This window comes from Oryctolagus cuniculus, chromosome 3 (assembly GCF_964237555.1).
Source record: "Oryctolagus cuniculus chromosome 3, mOryCun1.1, whole genome shotgun sequence".
Classification (NCBI taxonomy): domain Eukaryota; kingdom Metazoa; phylum Chordata; class Mammalia; order Lagomorpha; family Leporidae; genus Oryctolagus; species Oryctolagus cuniculus.
Genome location: NC_091434.1, coordinates 168165260 through 168183846, shown reverse-complemented (window position 1 = coordinate 168183846; position 18587 = coordinate 168165260). Strand labels below are relative to the sequence as shown.

The 18587-nt window shown below is 53.9% G+C and overlaps 1 protein-coding gene across 2 annotated transcripts in view; it reads left to right on the top strand.

The window, feature by feature from the left end:
• PLXNA4 (plexin A4) overlaps positions 1-18587 on the top strand; it is a 581206-nt gene that overhangs the window by 432473 nt on the left and 130146 nt on the right. For both annotated transcript variants that reach the window (XM_051848991.2, XM_051848990.2), the window contains exon 4: positions 3739-3870. In XM_051848991.2, coding sequence (XP_051704951.1) covers positions 3739-3870 — 132 coding nt within the window. The remainder of the gene's footprint in view (positions 1-3738; positions 3871-18587) is intronic.

Below are 18587 nucleotides of genomic sequence, written 5' to 3'. Positions count from 1 at the left end.
AAGTCAGTCCCTCTCGGTGGCCAAACTGCCCAAAGTCCCACGGAGACTCATTATTTTTAAATACCTTTTCAGCCAGAACCTTATCAGAGGGTTTTGGAAAATCCAAATAGCTAAGAGGCAAGTGCTGAGCAAGGAAGCAGGAGACCTGGGTTCCAGTCCCGCCCGACCTTGGTGTGGCATTGAACTTGGAGCAAGGTGCAGAGAAACCCCCTTCTTGCTGGCTTATTCAGTAACATGATTATGCGGGCAGCCAACATCATAAAACATTGCACAGCCATCAGTCGAGACAGCGTGACTTAAGGGTGTTTTTGCAGTTGGTAAAGAGGTGTGTCCCTGGGTGCTGCTTGTTTGACACCAGCTACTTTCACTCCTAGAAGGGATGGGAGTTTGCACACCCACTAGGACGGGTTCAGCACATTTGCTGTTGATTCAGACTGGACACTGGGCTCCATCAGACCCCAGTAGGAGTTCCGGGCTGTACCGGGCACTAGATGGGTGACCTCGGGCATGTGGGTTAGCCTCTCTGGTGCCTCACCTGTAGATGCGGCCGATACTGATGCTTCCTTTACAGAGCTAGGAGATTTAAACAAGAAGTTAGATGTGCATAAAACGCCTCACCCCATACCCGACACACAGTAGTCATCAACAGCTCTTGCTGCTGTCTGTGTCTGTGAGGACCCAAGAGCCAGCAGCTGGTCCCCCCGTCACTGACCTTCAGGATTAAACATGGAACATTCCATGGGCCCCACCACACACACCTCTTTTCCATGTCTGGGGTGAATTCTTTTAGCAGATGGAGAAGCGAATGCTTTGTCTCCTGTTTTCTGGAAAGTTGTGGGCTGGGGAGGTGGGGGTTGGGGAGACTTACTCCCACCCCGACAGTGTGGGTCGGTGGCGGGGGTGGGGGTGGTACATGATCCGTGCAGCTCCCTCAGGGATGACCGGGTCTTGGAAGCTCACCTGAGCAGTGCTTCCTGGTCCATGCCTCCTCCACCCCTCTGCCCCTGGCTTCCTCTGACGCCCACCTGCACCAGCACATCACCCCACCCTGAGGAGCAAGGACATGGGAGACATGTGATCAGGAAGACCACTCAGGCACTGAATTCAATTTCCTCTGGGGATCAGAGCAAGGGGCCCTGGATGGGACTTTGTTCCGCCAGCATTCTCCACGGAGCCTGCTCGTGTGCAGCCTGCGGAGGCTGGAGGCGAGCCAGGACACTCGGCGTCACCCTCTCCCCCAGCTCCAGGAGGTTGAAGTCTGGCTGGGCTGGGGGCCAAGGCCATCACGGCACGGTCAGACTCGGGTGGTAATCCCAATTGGTTTTGCACGAGCTCCCATTTCATTCAGATTAAGTGCGGACCTGGCCGGTACGGACATTGGATGGCTTGGGTAGGTGCAGAAGGAGAGCTCCAGGAACCTAAGGGATTTCCATTTTCAGGGCTAAACGCCGCCCTCTAATTCCTTCAACCCCATTTTTGTTGTTGGTGCTGTTTCATGAGCTTAACAGGAAGTCGGCAAAGAGGAGCCTTCAGCCGTTCATTTATTTGATCATGTTAAAAATAAATATTTATGTAGTGAAAAAAAGCATTGAGCATCCAAATCAAGGGTAGGAGTAGTTGTTTGGCACAACGGTTAGGACGCCGGTTGGGACTCCAGCATCCCATAGCAGAGCGCTTGTGTTCTCGTCCCAGCGCCTCCACTTCAGATTACAGCTTCCTGCTGAAGTGCCACAGATGATGGCTTAAGTCGCTGGGTCCCTGCCACCCATGTGGGAGACCTGGTTGGAGTTCTAGCCTCTTCTCTTCAGCTTGGTCCAACCCTGGCCAGCAGATAGAGGTCTCTCGGGGAAGCAGAGACTTCACGGTCACTGCTGGATTCTCATTCTATCCCCACATTTTCTGGCTCAGGCCACTTGCTCTATGTGCCCGGGTCTCATTTTCGTCCACTGATAATAGGGACACCAGGGACAACCTCAGCAAGCAGGAGCGGGAACAGTGCCACCCAGAAGGTAAGAGAGGAAGCTGGAGAGGCCACACCAGTCCTGACAAATGCATGCTAACCCGAGTGATGGAGAGGACTGTGTCGATAAACAATCAGGAACAAAACTGCCTCCCAGCACCAGGTGTCTCGGAAGCTTCAAAACAACCAGAACTTGAAGCAAACACATAAACCACAAAGTTTCCTATATGGGAGCTGATGACCTCAGTAGAAATGAGGAGCCACTGATGTTCTGGGGGCCTGATGAGGTCACTTGTCATTAATGGGTGTCCTGTCTGTAATTTGGTGCCTCTGTGTAACTCTTTTATTCTCTTTGATCTCTTGAGAGGTTAAAATTGCATGTCAGGTCCAGTGGTGCACCTGGGAAGGCAGTGCAGGATGGGCCAAGTGCTTGGGCCCTTGACACCCACGTGAGGGGCTGGATGGAGTTTCAGGCTCCTGGCTTCAGCCTGGCCAGTCTCAGTCATTGTGACCATTGGGGAGTGAGCCATGGGATGGGAGATAATCTCTCCCTCTCTCTCCCTCTCTCTCCCTCTCTCTCCCTCTCTCTCCCTCTCTCTCCCTCTCTCTCCCTCTCCCTCCCTCTCCCTCCCTCTCCCTCTCCCTCTTTCCCCCTTCTCTCTGTCACTCTGCCTTTCAAATACATAAATAAATCTTTTTTAAAATTTATGTTAAAATTCAAAATTAGTATACATAATGGGATATTTGGAATATAATTTCTTCTTAAGTTTGGTTATTGAAATCTCTAATGTTACACCTTGTGTATCCAGAGTATTATTCTGATGGTACTTGGTCGGGTTTGGAGTCTGGTGGTCCTCCAGCTGTGACCTAGCCACATTCTCAGTAGTGTTTGCCCCCAGCATGTGTTACTAGCACTGGGCAGTCGTCCTGTTGGACCCATGCACTCAGACTTGTGATGGTTCTAGAGACCTGGGCTAATGCCCAGGACCCAGACAAGCATTGTGTCCAGTCGGGAAGCTCGTGTCCTCTCTGGGCTTGTTCTCAGTCACAGGTAGGTGCATGGGCAAAGGTCTCTTGCTGTTACACACACATTGTCCAGACAGTTCTGGGAAGGACTTCCTGGTGGCCTGGGGACGATCTGCTCTGCTAAGTGTTCCCAGAAGTTCAGGGATGACTCATGCCTGAAATGCATTTTCCTGTAATGCCCATATCTTTCTCCCTGGGGACATGAATGGGACATCTAAGCCAGTGGTGTCAGTGGTCAGAAAGAGACCACTCGAGGTGAAACTTCGGGGGTTGACCTCCTGCCTGGTGCCCTCCAAGGTACATCAGTGATATCCAGGTGGCAGCGTCAGGGAGTTAGCTCACAGCTACACCTGCACGTCCCTGCTAGCCCATGTGGTAAATCTCTGGCTTTCCTGTGTGGAATGGCACTCTAGCAGCTCCAAGTGTCTTCTCAAGCTTCAGTCCTCAGTCCTCTCCCCAACACCAGCCCCATTCTCTTCTCTAAAGAGCAGCGAGCCCTCAGTGACTCGAACCTGCGACTCTTGGTGAGGCCCAGCTTGGCCCCTCCCTTCCCCTTCCCCTTGGCGTTCCCATCCGGAGCCCTGTGGCGGGCTTGCGTTGCTCCTGCTCCTTGGCCTTGGCCACTGAGCCACTGAGCGCAATGAGACGGAGCTCACTGCCTCTCCCTTGGCTGTTGGGAGGCTCTCTGGCTTACAGTCGGGTCAGCACAGAATCTGAACTCACGTTGGCTCTCTTTCTCCTCTTTTGCACAGATCCGGGTGGACGGGCCCAGGGGCAATGCTCTCCAATACGAGACCGTGCAGGTGGTGGACCCCGGTCCTGTCCTCCGGGACATGGCCTTCTCCAAGGACCGTGAGCAACTCTACATCATGTCAGAGAGGCAGGTAAGGCCCTGCTAGGTATGTGTCTGGCAGCAAAATACTGGCCGGAGCCTAGGTAGAGGCCTACAGGAGGCCAGCCGCAGAGCAGTGGTGTAATTTCTTTGGCTCGGTGTGTGTGTGAGTTCAGTTCTACTGCCTGGGGACTGAAGCTGGGTGTGCTACAACAGGCAAGGAAACATTTAAAATACCAAAATATGTGTGAGTCTAGAACAAATCGCTTCAAAAATGATGGTGTGTGTGGGTCCGGGGCCACCACTTATTTATGAGACAAAAGGACAGGTGCCCAAGTTCCGGTTCAGCCTTTGGCCGTGTACTCTGCAGCCAAGGTCATGACCCTGGACCCTGAAAGTCTGACACGGTTAGGCTTTACCTAAAGAGCCTCGTTAAGGGAGCCTCATGGAAGAACCAGGCAGATGAGGACTTGGGAAACGCAGCCCGTGTGAGATGGGAGGAGCGACCCTCTGGGGGCCTGCAGCCCGTGCCATGAAGCCTAGCCAGGATGGATAGATATGGTGGAGGGAGTGCTGCTGGCTCCCACTGAGGAGGGAGTAGCAACACAGGGCTTGGAGCTGAGACTCCACTGACAGCTCTGTGCTTGGGGCAAGCAGAGGAGGAGTCCCCCCGCCAGCCTCCACCCCGCATCGCCAATAGTCCGTGTATTTGAAGGTACTTCTTGGAGTCCCGTGGTTCACCGCCTGAAGTAGTCCCCAAGACAGCACACACAGCACCCCAAGTGTGGACCAGCACTGCCAGGCCTCTTCCCCAGTGCAATTGCTGGGAGCAGTCCCTGCCAGCCCATGAATATGCATATGTCAGGTCTGGGAGGCGGGGGCAGCAGTCATGAGGGTCACATCTCCCTTCATATGCATCTTCCCTAGGACTTGGCCAACAGAGTCTGGATTGTTCCGCCTTTCCCCTCTCCGCAGCGTGGAGAGGGGGTGAATGCTACATTATGCCACCCACAGGGCCCAAGCATTAGCCTTGGCAGCCCACAGCAGCTCTCCCGCCCCAAGAGCCCGATGACATCTTCTCTAGATGTGGGGCTCCGCAGTCTCCTGGTTGCAGCCACACTGGGGCCCATTGTGATGCCCTTGCTGAGGCTGTCATGGCCTGGGAATGGGCTGCTGGGGCTGAGGGTGGAGTGTGTTCCCCTGGGAGTGGGGACTCCTGGGATGGAGTCCGCAGCTGTGGATGAGGCTGCCCCTTTGTCTGCATTCCTTGCTTTTTAAGTGGGGTCTACCCTCCCAGTCCCTGCCTACCTAACAAGACCCTAGCATCTGATGGCAACAGCTTTCTTTGGAACAAATCCTTTGGAGACATCTCAAGGTCTACACAAAGTATTGAATATCTCAGGACTTTTTTTCTTGACCAGAAAGACAAGTTTTCGGACCCTGTAGCTTTAAAAGAACTTCGGAAGCTGGAAAATATAAGCTGATGATAGGAGTCGCCAGCCCCCTCTGATGACTGAGTGAGGGCTCTGAACAGTACTACTTCTCCCGCGGTGCCCCTTGAAGTCCTTGCTTGCTTCTTTGGCCTCAGGCAGCTCCCCTTCACTGGTAGAACCATCATTACCCATGCAGGCGTGGCAGTGAGGTGCACTGGGGATGCTGGAACCTGGGCACGTTGGAAAGGAAAGCAGGAATGGACAGGGCCATGCAGTCTGGGGCTGCTCCCCACCCTGCCACCCAAATAGCAACCCCCAGGCCCCAGCACCTGAGCTACCACTGGGACCCCCTGAGTTCTTTGTGTGGGAGAGCACAATGTTAAGTGCACAGTCCTTAGTGTCAAGCTATCTGAGCATGGATCTTGACTCTGCTGTTGACTAAGGGTGGTCTCAGGTACTTTCCTAACCTCTTTAAGCGTCAGTATTCTATACCATCGTGTGGTGGTAGTAGTATTGGCTATGCAGAATAGGATGGCTATTATTTACAATAATTTATTATGTATCTTTAAATAATTAGGAGAGAGGAGTTCAAAGTTTCCCAGCATAAATAAATGCTGATTATTCTGCTTTGATCATCACATTTTTATACATGTATCATATTATCACATTATACCCCATAAGTATGAACAATTATCTGTTAAAAAAATAAGAGTGGATAGTGTACTTTCCATGATCTAGAGAGAGAAAGCATCCAAGAAGGTTAGATGTGGCCGCCTGTGTGCTAGGGTTAGGGTCAGGGAAGGGCTCTTGTTCTGAGGGCACTGTGGCGGGAGCTTCCTCACTGACCGTGTTTGGAGGCAGGCAGATGCCAGCATCAGGGTTCTTGGAGCACAGAAGTCCAGGTCAAGGCCAAGGCGGTCGGGGAGCAGGGATGCAGTCCAGGTAGAGAGCACGTCAGGAGCCCGTGGCTGCTCCACTGCCTGGACTTTTCGAGCAGAGCTCAGGGGCAAGAGCAGCGGGGCAGATATACTGGGGGTCGCTGGACGCCAGTGTCCAGAGAAATTCCAGCGTAGAGAGGTCAGAGCGCACGCTTAGGACACCTGCTTGGCCGTGATGTCCGCTCTGCCCGGAAAGCACTTTCCTGGTGACAGATGTCTCCCTGACCTCTGGAATGTGGCTCTGCCATCACATTTGTCACTGTGGGCAGATACCTCTCGGTAGCTCTTTTTTTTTTTTTTTTTTTTTTTTAAGATTTATTTATTTGAAAGTCAGAGTTACACAGAGAGAGAAAGAAAGGGGGGTAGGTCTTCCATCTGCTGGTTCACTCCCTAATTGGCTGCAGTGGCCAAAGCTGTGCCGTTCCAGAGCCAGGAGCTTCTTCTTTGTCTCCCACGTGGGTGCAGGGGCCCAAGGACTTGGGCCATCTTCTGCTTTCCCAGGCCATAGCAGGGAGGTGGATCAGAAGTGGAGCAGCCAGGACTCGAACTGGCACCCCTATGGGATGTCAGCACTGCAGGCGGTGGCTTTACCCACTGTGCCACAGTGCAGGCCCCTCGGTAGCTCTTCGCAGACCAGGCTGAATGATGACCCCTTTGTCCCTTCCCCAGCAGAGACTGTTGGCAGCTGGTGGACAACCCTGTCTCATCTGCCTGAGCCTCACTTGTAAGCCCCATGTAGTTTTTTTTAATGAATGGATGAGTAAATTCCCAGTGTCTTCATTGAACAGAATGGAGAAAGAGAGGGACCAATACCAGTTACCTATGACCTGTGCTCACTTCCCATTGAGACTTACCCCAACAAAAGACCACAGGTGAACTAAAGACAGTAGTGCTTCCCTCACTTCCGCAGCCTTTCGTCTGTGCTAGTGCTGGGCTGCCAAAACAAAGACCGCGGGCCGGCTGGCTTAAACAGCCAAAACTTAGGTTCTTGTTGTTCAGGACGTGGGAAGTCCAAGATCAAGGTGCCAGCAGGTCTAGTTCCTCCTGAACCGTTCTCCGTGGCTTGTGGGAGGCTGCCTTCTCCCCGTGTCCTCGCATAGCCTTCCTCAGTGTGCACACACTGCTGTTGGGGGTGTCCCAGTCTCCTCTGGGAACACCAACTTAGATTACAGCTCTGCCCCCATGTTCTCTTTAAGGAGCCTGTCTCCAGTGCGGTCACCTGCTGAGGTGCTGGAGCACGTGGGAATTTTAAAGGGATACAGCTTAGCCCACAACATCACCATCACAACTTTTGCCCTGTCCTGAGTATTTTTTATGTTACATTGTATTTCAAATCAGCCGACTGTTTTAACTTACATAGCCTACTTTGTCTCTTAAATATTAGTAGTACTATACAATACATATTTGTGCTAGACGTATAGTGCACCTCATGTACCTACAAATAAAGCAGAACTTTTAAACTTTTTGAAAGTTGGCCTGTGTGTCCACTCTGAATCAGCTTTGTTGCTCTGGGAGCCATGCAACTTGAGTTTGACACCCAAGACCCAAATTCAAGACTCAGGCCCATTCTCTACTGACCGGGTGGCCTTGGACGAGAGACTCAATGTCCCTGACTCTGGTTTTCTTGGATGTAAAATGAAGATGGCAGAGTTTGATAACGCAGGGGAGACATCAGCAACCTTCAGATTGTTCTCTTCCTTCCCGTGAGAGACAGACCTAAATACTCCTGAAGGAAATGCGTTACCAGCAGCACTAAGTTCCAAGGAGCTAGTGCCGGGAGTCTGCAGCTGTTCCCTGCAGAGGGCTGGAGAGCGGTGTGTGGGCCACCTGGTCTCTGTTGTGACTATGTGACTCTGCCCTTGTGATGCAAAAGCAGCCATGGGTGTGATGTAAACAAATGGGTATGGCCCTGTGCCAATAAAACTTTATTTACAAAAATAAAGGAGCAGGCGGTAGTTTTCCTAGCCCTGAGTCAGTCCTACAATGAAAACCTGGTTGAAGGGTGACCATGGCGTTGGAGTCTTTGGTGGAGTTACTGAGTGCAGGATGCTCCAGGCAGTGCAGGAAGCTTCCAGCTGTGGTTTGTAAGCCCCACATCCTCCTGGGCTTCCTGCTGCAAGTCTCCTTTTCTGATTCCTCCTCTGCCTGCCCCTCCCTCCCTCCCTCCCTCCCCCTCCCTCCCTCCCTCTCTCTCTCTCTCTCCCTCTCTCTCTCTCTCTCTCTCTCTCGCCACACTGACTCCTTAGTGATGCTCAGTTTCATGCCCAGATAGTGGCAGGTGCTCATGCCTCCCAGATCCCACATCCTCACCTCGACCCCAGCCTCACCTGTCCAGTGGCCTCCTGACGTCTCCCCTTAGCTCACGGACATCTTCAGCTCCTCATCTTTCTCCCAGCTCCTCTCCCCAGTGCCCACCCCATCTCAGGTGGTGGCAGCTGAAACCCTCCCTGGAGTACAGGGAGATTCTGTCGACTCTGAAATATTTCCAGAAGGTGACCATTTCCTACTGCTCCTTGGCTACCACCATGGACTGAGCCACCCTCGTCTTGTGCCTGAGTGTCTGCTGCAGCAGCATCTCCCTGCGCCCTCTGCGTCTCCCTGCCCCACCCTCGACTTTCTCGGCTTTTCTCAGTGCAGCAGTCGATCTTACAGAGCTTCGGTGCACACCGTGCCGCTCTTCTGCTCAAGTCTGTCCAGTGGGCAAGCTGCCCTGGATAGGAAGGCCCACAGTCCCTGGGGTGCTGTCCCCCAGGGGTATCCGACCTCCCTGGCCCCCGTGTGCTCCCTTACTTGTTCAGTTGCCCTCACCCACTCTGTGGAGTCAGAGTGGGAATAGGGGAGAGTGCTCTGCACACAGAGGTGGTGCATGTAACAGTTTGCTCTGATACGGGGGGTGAGCTCCTGTCATGATCTCCGCCCTGAGCATTGCCTTCGCCTGGGGTTCCCCCTCCCCGGTATCCATGAGGCGACTTTCTCATCTCCTCTGAGTCTCTTTGCAGGAGCACTGCAGGTAAACTCTAAACCGCCCTGCACCTGGACCCAGAAACTGCTGATGCCCTCGCCTGCCTCTTTGTAATCAGGAACGTTTGGTCTTTCGTACGTGCTAAAGACTCGATGTGTTTGTGAGGCTTGTTATTCACTGTGGGTCTTCCTCGTGTAGAATGTGAGGTGCAGGAGAACAGAAGCGTTCATGTTGGTTGTCTTCTCAGTCCCCTTTTGTGTCACAGGCTCCTAGAACAGTGTCTGACGTGCGGCAAGCGCACAGTCCGTTTTTGTGAATAAGCACGTGAATGAATGTGCAAGTGAGTGAACTCATCGGGGGCCAGTTGAGCCATGGCGTGCAACTCCCGTTTTACTCCTGCTGCCCTGGCGGCTCCAATAGCTGAGGACCGAAATCCACCCCAAAGCACACCAGCGTCTGTATTCCTGGGTCTCAGAGGAAAAACAGACTCCGGTCCCAGACTTGGTCAAGTGCTGACCTGACTCATAACCCAAGACACCTGTTTCAGAGCAAGGACACAACTCCTGGCAGGGAGGGAGGGAGGGACGGAGGGTGTGTGTGTGTGTGTGTGTGTGTGTGTGTGTACAGGGGCGGGGGGGATCTCAGATTCTCCTTCTCTCCTCCCTTGGGACCTACAGCAGGGCAGAGACCTAAAGGACTTGCTAACCCTAGTTGAACCTAGTGGGGGACCCAGAGGAAACAACACCATGACAAGAGGCAAGAGGAACAAGGTGAGTGGCAGAACAGAGGCCAGGGAGTATGTCCCAGACAAACAGAAGGGATCTATTCCTCTTTCTTACCATCAGTGGCCTCTCCTCCCTTTTGGCCCCAGCCCTTGGCACGGCCCCTCCACCCTGTGCCGTGACTCCTCCCCACCGTGGCTGGCTCATTTGGCAGCTCTGTGCCCTGGCTGCCTGTGTACCAGCAGGCAGGCCTCCTTTCTATCTGTGAACCTGCTCAGCTCCTTCCTGGTGCAGGACTTTGCACTTGGTGCGTGGTCTGCTGGAAAAGCACCCTGCCTCTCCCTGTGTCAGGCCCTCATGCAAACAGCAGGTCTTCAGAGGGACCTCTGCCCACCACCCTGTCTGAAGTGTCCCCCTAGCCTGGCTCTTAGCCCTTCCCTCTTCCAGCCTTCTGTTTATTTCCTTCCGGTGCCTACCATAATATGAAAATCACCTGTTGGTTCATTTCCCGTCGCTATGGACCAGCATAGAAGTTCCTGGACAACAGGGCCCTTGTATCTCTTGGCCTCTCCTTTATGGCCATCACAAAGAAGACAGCCTCACCCAGACGTCCAGCAAGTTTTAGGGCACTGCCTCTGGGCTGCCAAGGAGTCCCGTGCACCCTCGGACAGGCAGGCTAAGACAGCGGGGCTGCCCTCTCCTAGGTTCTCCTTCATACTCCTTACTCCCAAGTGATCCTGCACCTGCCGTCTCCACCACCCCTCCCCAAGTGGCCTGACTCCACACCGGGGGACACAGGAGGTCTTGGAGACCAGGGAAGGGATATGTTGTGCCATGCTATAGAAGTTGCAAGGTTGCTAATGAAGCCATAGTTTTAAGAATCCAGAGATCAGCAGCCTTTGTCTCCTGCTGCTGCTTGAAGCCATCTTCACTTCCTGTAGTACAGGAGGCCTGAGCAGGAGCAGGTGGGTGGTGAGGAGGGAAGGAGAGCACCTTGGGACTAATAGCGGAATGGAGGGAGAGGGTGGAGTGTGTGAGCATGGGTGTGTGTGCCCACAGGTGTGCCTGTTTCTTGGCTCTGGGACCTCAGACAAGTCACAGCCTGCCCCCTGCCATGCTTAGTCCTCCCATTCGTTCCATACCCAACAGGTGCAACTTCTATGTGTCAGGGACCCTTGCTGGCATCCTGGGGTGGAGCATGATAGAGCTGCTGTCCTCAGGGAGCTGACGTTCTGAGCACAGAGACCATGAAGGGGTGAATAAGTGAAGGAGTGAATGGGCTTATGTCAAGTCGTGGTGGACACGATGAAACGTTAAACCTATCCCAGAGGAATAAAGTAATGGCCGGGTGAGTGAGGAGGGTGCTCCTCCCCGAGGAGGGAACTTTGGAGCAAACAGCTGTGTACAGGGAAGCCGCAGGAGACTGTCCAGGGGAGTGGTCCGGGTAGACGGAAGCCAGGAGGGCGGGGGCCGGGCATGGAAGGCGGTGTGATGGGGAGAGGCCGGCTCAGATCGCACAGGGCCTCCGTTTGCACTCCGGAAAAGGAAGCTGGAGCAAGCAGCACTGCTGGCCTAGGAGGGCTAAGGAGTCAGCTAGCGCCCGTCCAAAGCACTCAGCAGAGTCTGACGGAGAGCGAGCATTCAGCAAACACTAGCGGCTCCTCCAGTTGCCTGCAGCCCGAGTCCCCGCAGAGCAGGGATGCGAGTTCCTCTCTGAGTTAGCTGGATGAGCTCTGCTTGCCGCGGCGTGTGCACTGCTCGCGCTCTGTAGGTCTCAGCATCACCCCGTGGTGGCACACCTGTCTCTCTCAGTGCTGTGTCTTGGGTCTATGTCACTTCTGCTTTTTTTTCTGCGCAGTTCTGGGTTATATCCCTGGTGTACATGTCCCTGTGTGTAGGAGAGCTAGCTCGCGCTCTCTCTCTCTCTCTCTCTCTCTCTCTCACACACACACACACACACACACCCCTTCCCCTGTGTCTGTCCTTGTCTGTGTCTCCGTGAGCCTCCTCCTTGCCTTATGTGTGTGTCTGTGGGGGTGTGCACACACATGCCCATACATGGCGTGTGACTGCTAGTACTCCAGTCACCCCATGGGAATGTCGATATAGACTGAAGTCGCAGTGAGAAAATCCTGCCATGCCAGCAGGGGGGAAGTGAGAAGGGGTGTCAGAGATGCAGTTATATGTGGAGGTGAGGTGGCAGAACTGGGGCTGACCTCAGGTGCCCCCGAGCCACCCATACCGGGGAGAAACAGCTGTCCCCAGACAAGGAGTGTGTCATCTTTGATAAGTCCCACAGAGGGTGGCAGATTTTTCAGTCAACTCCAGAATCTGCCATCCCACACACCAGCCCTTCCCTGCGGGCAAGCGGGGGCCTCCGACGCATGCTTCTACTTGCACAGGGTACGCACCTGGTTGTGTCTGGGCTAAGGCCGGCTTTCTTGGCGTCCTTTGTTTTCCTGAGTCCTGTTGACAGTGGATCTGCTTCCAGGTACCCAGGGACACTCGCAGCCTGTCCCCCTCCTGGGCTGCTGGCACACAAGTCCTTGCTGTAAACCCAGACACAGATGCCTGCAGGGGCTTGGAGGCAGAGCGCCTGCCTCAAAGTTGCCTGGGGAAGTGGGATCAGACAGGGGCCATCTCTGCCCAGCCCCATCCAGCACAGTCCCCTAGGAAGGTAGCGAGGGACATCCCGCTGTGTGATGTGTCATCCAGGCCTGATTCGTTCATTAATTCATCCAGTATTCACTAAGCACCTACTGCACGCTGGGCACTTGTCAAGAGACTGGAGACACAACAGAGAAGAGGCAGAAAAATGTCCCTGCTACTTCAGTAAGAGGAAGGAGCCAAGAAGCCATGGAATAATGAGTGAATCACAGGGCAGGCAGGCCGGCCCTGAGTGCCATGGAGAAGGAGGCGGAGCAGTGGTCAGGGAGGGAGGCTGGGAGTTCGAGCAGAGCCTTCCGAGGAGGGATCCGGGGGCAAGGCTGGCAGGGGGTGAAGCAGCCTGACAGCGCCAGTCTCCTGCCTCCCTCCCTCTTCTCTGTTTCTTACCGAGTTCCTTGGTCAGAGTGTGAGATCAGGAGACGGTTGACTGCCTAGTAGCAGGGGAGAGGGGAGAAGGTGCCTTCCTGGAACGAGTTCTGAGGGCAGCAGAGGTCAAAGGGAAGGTGGTTCTGTGGCTAAAAGAAAGGCTCGCACCACCTGGGGCTCGGGACCCTGCATGGGCATTGCTTCTGCCGAGGGCTCCGTGTGTGGGGCAGGGCCACTGCCACTTCTCTGTGCCTCAGTGTCCCTCCCCAGCTCAAGCCTGCCTCCCAGGGCCGGATGTGCAGCCTGAGCCCCCTGCAGGCCTGCAGGGGTGGGTGGCATGCACGGTGCTATAGCCACGGTGAGGGGCTCCTGCAAGAGTGAGCCCCCCTTGTGGCACAGTCTCACGCGTGGTGAGTTGGGCAGTGACACAGCTGTCTCTCCAGCATCCTGTCTGTCCCTGCTGGGGCTGAGCTGCAGGTTCTGGCCTGCGTGTGGATGGCTGACACGGTGACAAGCCCGAATGGACATTGGTTCCTGGCAGCTGTGTGATAGCTCCTGGGAGGCCGGTCTTGAAGCTCATGCCTGAGAAGTGAGTGGCAGGAATTGCAGCCGCCGCAGGCTTTTGCCCAAAGGGAAAAGGTACTGCTGGTTTCACCCACCTTTCCTGCAGGTGGAAGTGCCCCACCTGCCTGGAAAGACCCTTACGTACCTGTGTGCCATGGCTGAGAAGTTCTTCTCTCTGCCTTCAGCTCCAAGGCAAAGCATCTCCATTTTCCCACGCAGCACGGTGGGACCCAGCCAGGACAGCCAACTTCCGTCCTCAGTTCTCTGTGGTCTGTGGGTGCTGGCAGCTGTCGGCAACCTGGATTCTCCATTGCATCCAAAACCTTACACCTGGAAAAGCTTCCAGGCTTCCTGTGCCCTCCCCCACCCCCACCACCCTTCCTTCTCCTGTGATTGGCAGACACATCTGGAGCCCAGAGATGGAAGCAGCTTGTCTGGAATCACACAGCATGTGGGAAGGGAGCTGAGTAGGGTCGGGTCCAGGGCTCGGCTCCCACTGCAGGGAGCTCTCCGTGGGGGCAGGAGGTGCTACCAGAGAAGCCTTAGGAGGCAAAGAGGCATGCTGGGTGGGAGCACAGAGCCACCGGGGTGACAGTGGAGACTCCAAACTGCCCCAGCTGACCGTTGGAGGAGATCTCTTGCTTTGTTCTTGCTAATGTAGGCTGGACAGGAGAGCCACTGCACCCCGACAACATCTCTGTTGCGTCTTAGGGAGCCCCAGACAGTGCAAGGAGCAGTGCACTATCATCATTACTGCCCTTCCCCGGCCAGTGTGCTTCCAAGTGGCCGCTGGAACGGGAAGCAAAGTCTGCAGCCTCCAACAGGAGGAAATGGCTGCAGCCTGGCATGCTTATGTGCGTGGTGCACACCACGAGAGGTCAGGAGTAGACCGTGGACCTGGCTCTGCATCCCGGCCACCCCGAGGGGCTCCCTCAGCGGTCCTTGCTTCAGGTTCTGTGGGTGTTCATCGCACAGGGATTGCCTTGCAAGCCTCTAGGAGTGAAGTGAACGCACGTAGAGCCCCCACGTGCACTAGGCTGTTAGCACATCATGGGTGTTAGCGGCATCCTCATCGCTGTCATCATTACTGTCACTGAGAAACCGTGCTGTTGCTCGGGCAAGGATGTCTGGGAAAATCCCTGCCTGGTGGCTAAAGGTCAGGACAGCTGCAGGAACCAGAACCCTGGGATTCCATGCCTCCCCCTTCCATTTCAAAGTCTCCAAGAAAACACCAAGGCAGGCAGTTCCCTTCCTATGGAACAGTGGCAGCTTCCCGGGGGTGGAGAGGCTCCTGGCCTCCCCAGAGAGAGCTGTCTCCTGGGCGCTGCTCTGTGGATTTTTCTTTTGTTGTATTTTTTAAGTTTTATTTGGACTCAGAGTGACAGAGAAGTGGGGAAGAAAGAGAGAAAGGGATCTTCCATTTGCTCCCCAATTTTTACAACTGGGGCTGACCCAGGCCAAAGCTCAGAGCTAGGAACTCCATCCAGGTCTTGCACGTGGGTAGCAGGGACCCAGGAACTTGCGCCGTCGTCTGCTGCCTCCCAGGGTGCCTGAGCAGGCAGCTACAACAGAAGGGGAGGCAGTACTGGGCTGCAAGCACTCCAGGATGGGATGCAAGCATCCCAAGCAGTGGCATAACCTGCTCTGCCACAAGGCCCACCCCTGGATTTTTCTTTGTAACCCTACTTACTCTGCGGTAGGAATTTCAAGGCTTTAGAGCCTGGGCCTTCTGGACACGGCAGTTTTCACAGCCTGGGCAGCTGAAAAAGTTCCTGGTTCCTCATCTTCCAGGACTTCTAGGGCAAGTGGGCAAATGGCTGGTTTCTCTCCTCTCTGCCCCAGAACAACGGGATGGATAATGGTAGGGCAGAGTGGCCGAGGGAGGGAGGTGCAGCTGGAGCACAGAGGGCAAATGCAATGGCCGCTGATTACGGAGGGCTTTAGCAGCTCACTGACCCCGAACTCCACTACACGCCTGTCTCCAGCAGTCGCCCCAGAGTTGCAGCTCCTGCTCCGAACTTAGTGCCAGCCTGTTGATACTTGAGGTCACCCTAAGTGCCACTTTTGAAGATTCTACTCATCAGCACATTTGGAGACTTCACAGTGTGGGTACACAGAGCCAGGTGGCTTCATGGTTGCCACCATGTGCATTTATTAAGTGCCTATGGTATGCCTAGCCCCAAACTAGGCACTGTGCAGACCAAGAGAAGAACAGGTAGAGGCCCTGTTCTGGAAGCTTTGCAGGGATGCAGTCCAGATTGGAGGGCATTGGAAAGATTGGGGGGGGGTGCTCTGGAAACCCAACTCTCTCGTGAAGCTGGGGCTTGAAGAGGAAAAAGGGGTGAGCTGGAAGAACCCTTCTTCTCATGTGTTAGGGGAGTTCTTGTAAGGACTTGGTCTGGAGGTCAAAGTTCTTGAGGGTGTTTCTCAAGATAACCGTTACCCCTCAGCCCTTTGGTGGCCCTGGGCTGCCTCAGCCCCTCTGGCACAGGCCAGGTGTTGATGGAAGCTCACTCACTCAGTCCCAGCCTGGCCTCTGGGGATGGTGTCTGGAAGAAGTGGTCAAACTCCATGGCCGCTGGTTGACTTGCCCTGAGTTCTGTAGGAAAGGGAGACTGGGAATACTGATCCTTGAGTCAGTTGTGTGCTCACTTTGAATATTGATGTGTTGTTTGCAAAAGAAAATGGGTGCATGTTAATTCATGCCATTGTTCAAGATGACCAGTTGGTATTAGTGATGTTACGTGACTTTACCAAATGCAATGTAGGTGTAAAAGGAGAAATTGCGAATGATAGGATAGCTTCTAGTATCCCCACGTGAGGTTACTTTCAGGGAGTGAGGAAGACCTACAAGAGAATGTTCTACTCTTCTGAAGCCACTTGGAATGCCCGAGACGAGGAGATAAATGCCACGGAAGGTGGCGGGGGGGTGGTACTCAGAGATGAATGATGTCCACGAGAAGCGGCGTGAGCAGACACCATCCCCAGCTGGAGCACTGCCTCGGTGTAGGCTTACACATCAGTTACTTCAGGATGTCCAACATTTTATTTTTCAAGGCCAAGATTCTTCAGGATATCAAAAATAAATAAATAAATAATAACCGGGGAAATCGATGTGGAGAGGTCTGAGTTGGGCAGACATCTGGTCTGCAGCATTTCTTAGGACATTTGGGATGTATATGGGCATCATGACTCCGTGCCATGGCAGGGTGACACGGTACAGAGGTAGGGTGACTGCAGAACCTCACCAGGAGCACCCAGAGTGACTGGCGTGTTATGGAGCCTTCCTTGAGGACGACTTAGCTGTCTTCTCCCAGCTTTTGCGGTCTCTTCTCCCTTTTCACGGGTTGGTGTCTCCAGCATCGAGCCTGGCCTGGTCACTCCTCTTCTGAGCTCTGCCAGCTGCAGGCACAAGCTGGCGCTGGGTCTTACCTCTCCTGACTTGGGGAAGGACTCTCTCCATCAGCTCCCCCAGGCTACCCTGTGGGCAGGTGCGGCTGCTCTCCTTCCAGCCCCCTGACACCTGGCTTGCTCACACTCACCACCCTGTCACCCCATCCCAGGCCCGTTGAGCCCACGTCAGCTCTAAGCTGAGCCCCCGACCTGAATGAACAACTCCTTGTGCTGCTTTAAAACCCACGCACCTTACTGAAATTACTAGAATGCTGCCTCTCACCTGTCATCACCATTCACGCGGGGTCTTCAAAAAATGTTCATGCAAATGTGATTATGGAAAAGGCATACATGGATTTCAACATTTTTACACCAAAGCAAACTTATTGTTTGATTTCATTTCCATGAACCCTTTGAAATACTCTCCTATAACCACTGATTTGCCGTTTGTGCATGACAGATAGTATCAGTGTCGTAAAAATCTTTCCTGAGAAGAATCATCCTAACACTTTGCAATGATACGGAAGTGACCACAGCGTGTTTCGTACAGCACAGGTTTGCTGCTTCGGGGACCTAGTTAAACGTTTTTCCCTTGAAAGGACCTGAGTGTTGCCTGTTTGCTGACCTTTGGCACTGACAAGCAGCTGTCAGAGTAGACGCTTTGTTGATCTCTCTGAAACAACGAACACTTTATTTTTCCCTTGCACAGCCAGGGATCGTGCTCACAATGAGTGAGAAAGGAAGTCTTTCTAGAAAGGATCTGTGGGGCCGGCGCCGTGGCTCACTAGGCTAATCCTCCGCCTTGCGGCGCCGGCACACCGGGTTCTAGTCCCGGTGGGGGCGACAGATTCTGTCCCGGTTGCCCCTCTTCCAGGCCAGCTCTCTGCTGTGGCCCGGGAGTGCAGTGGAGGATGGCCCAAGTGCTTGGGCCCTGCACCCCATGGGAGACCAAGAGAAGCACTTGGCTCCTGCCATCAGATCAGCGCGGTGCGCCGGCCATGGCCACCATTGGAGGGTGAACCAACGGCAATGGAAGACCTTTCTCTCTGTCTCTCTCTCTCACTGTCCACTCTGCCTGTCAAAAAATTAAAAAAAAAAAAGGATCTGTGGTGTGGAGAGAGCGTCTGGGGTAAGGGTTTAGGGAAACACTTTCATCTGTATGTGATTTTATCGCTGACAGTTACAACCACTCATATCTGAAACCTTTTAAAACTTGGATACAGTTTGCTCAAAGTCTTCCCAAGGAAGGGTTTCAAAAAGTTGTGACCCATTTGTTAAAAAACAAACAGTGAAGAGTCAGCATCTTCCAATTAGCTACAAGAAGGGCCCAGTGAGTCCCAGAGATGGAAACCTGCCAGCTGAGGTGCAGCAACAGCGTCCAGGGGACCGGTGCGCCGCACTGAAAGGCACGGTGCGGATTCGGTCAGCGAGGCCACCAGGGCACTGCTTTTGCATCCTTTATCACTTCCGGAGGCCATTGCAGCAAAATACTGAAGCAAATCCAATCCCAGACCTGCAGCGCCACGTCGCCAAGTGCTAAACCAAGGGCTGTAAAGATCATGAAGCCGATCCCAGTCACTTGCTCTTCCCATTGCTACAGTAATCTCCTTAGTGATGAGTAAATGTTTTGGATCAGTTATTTATAACATAAAAAACACAGGATACCATTTGCTTTCATCTCACATCTTTCCTGATTTTTGTATGTTGGGTTTTGCAATGATGTT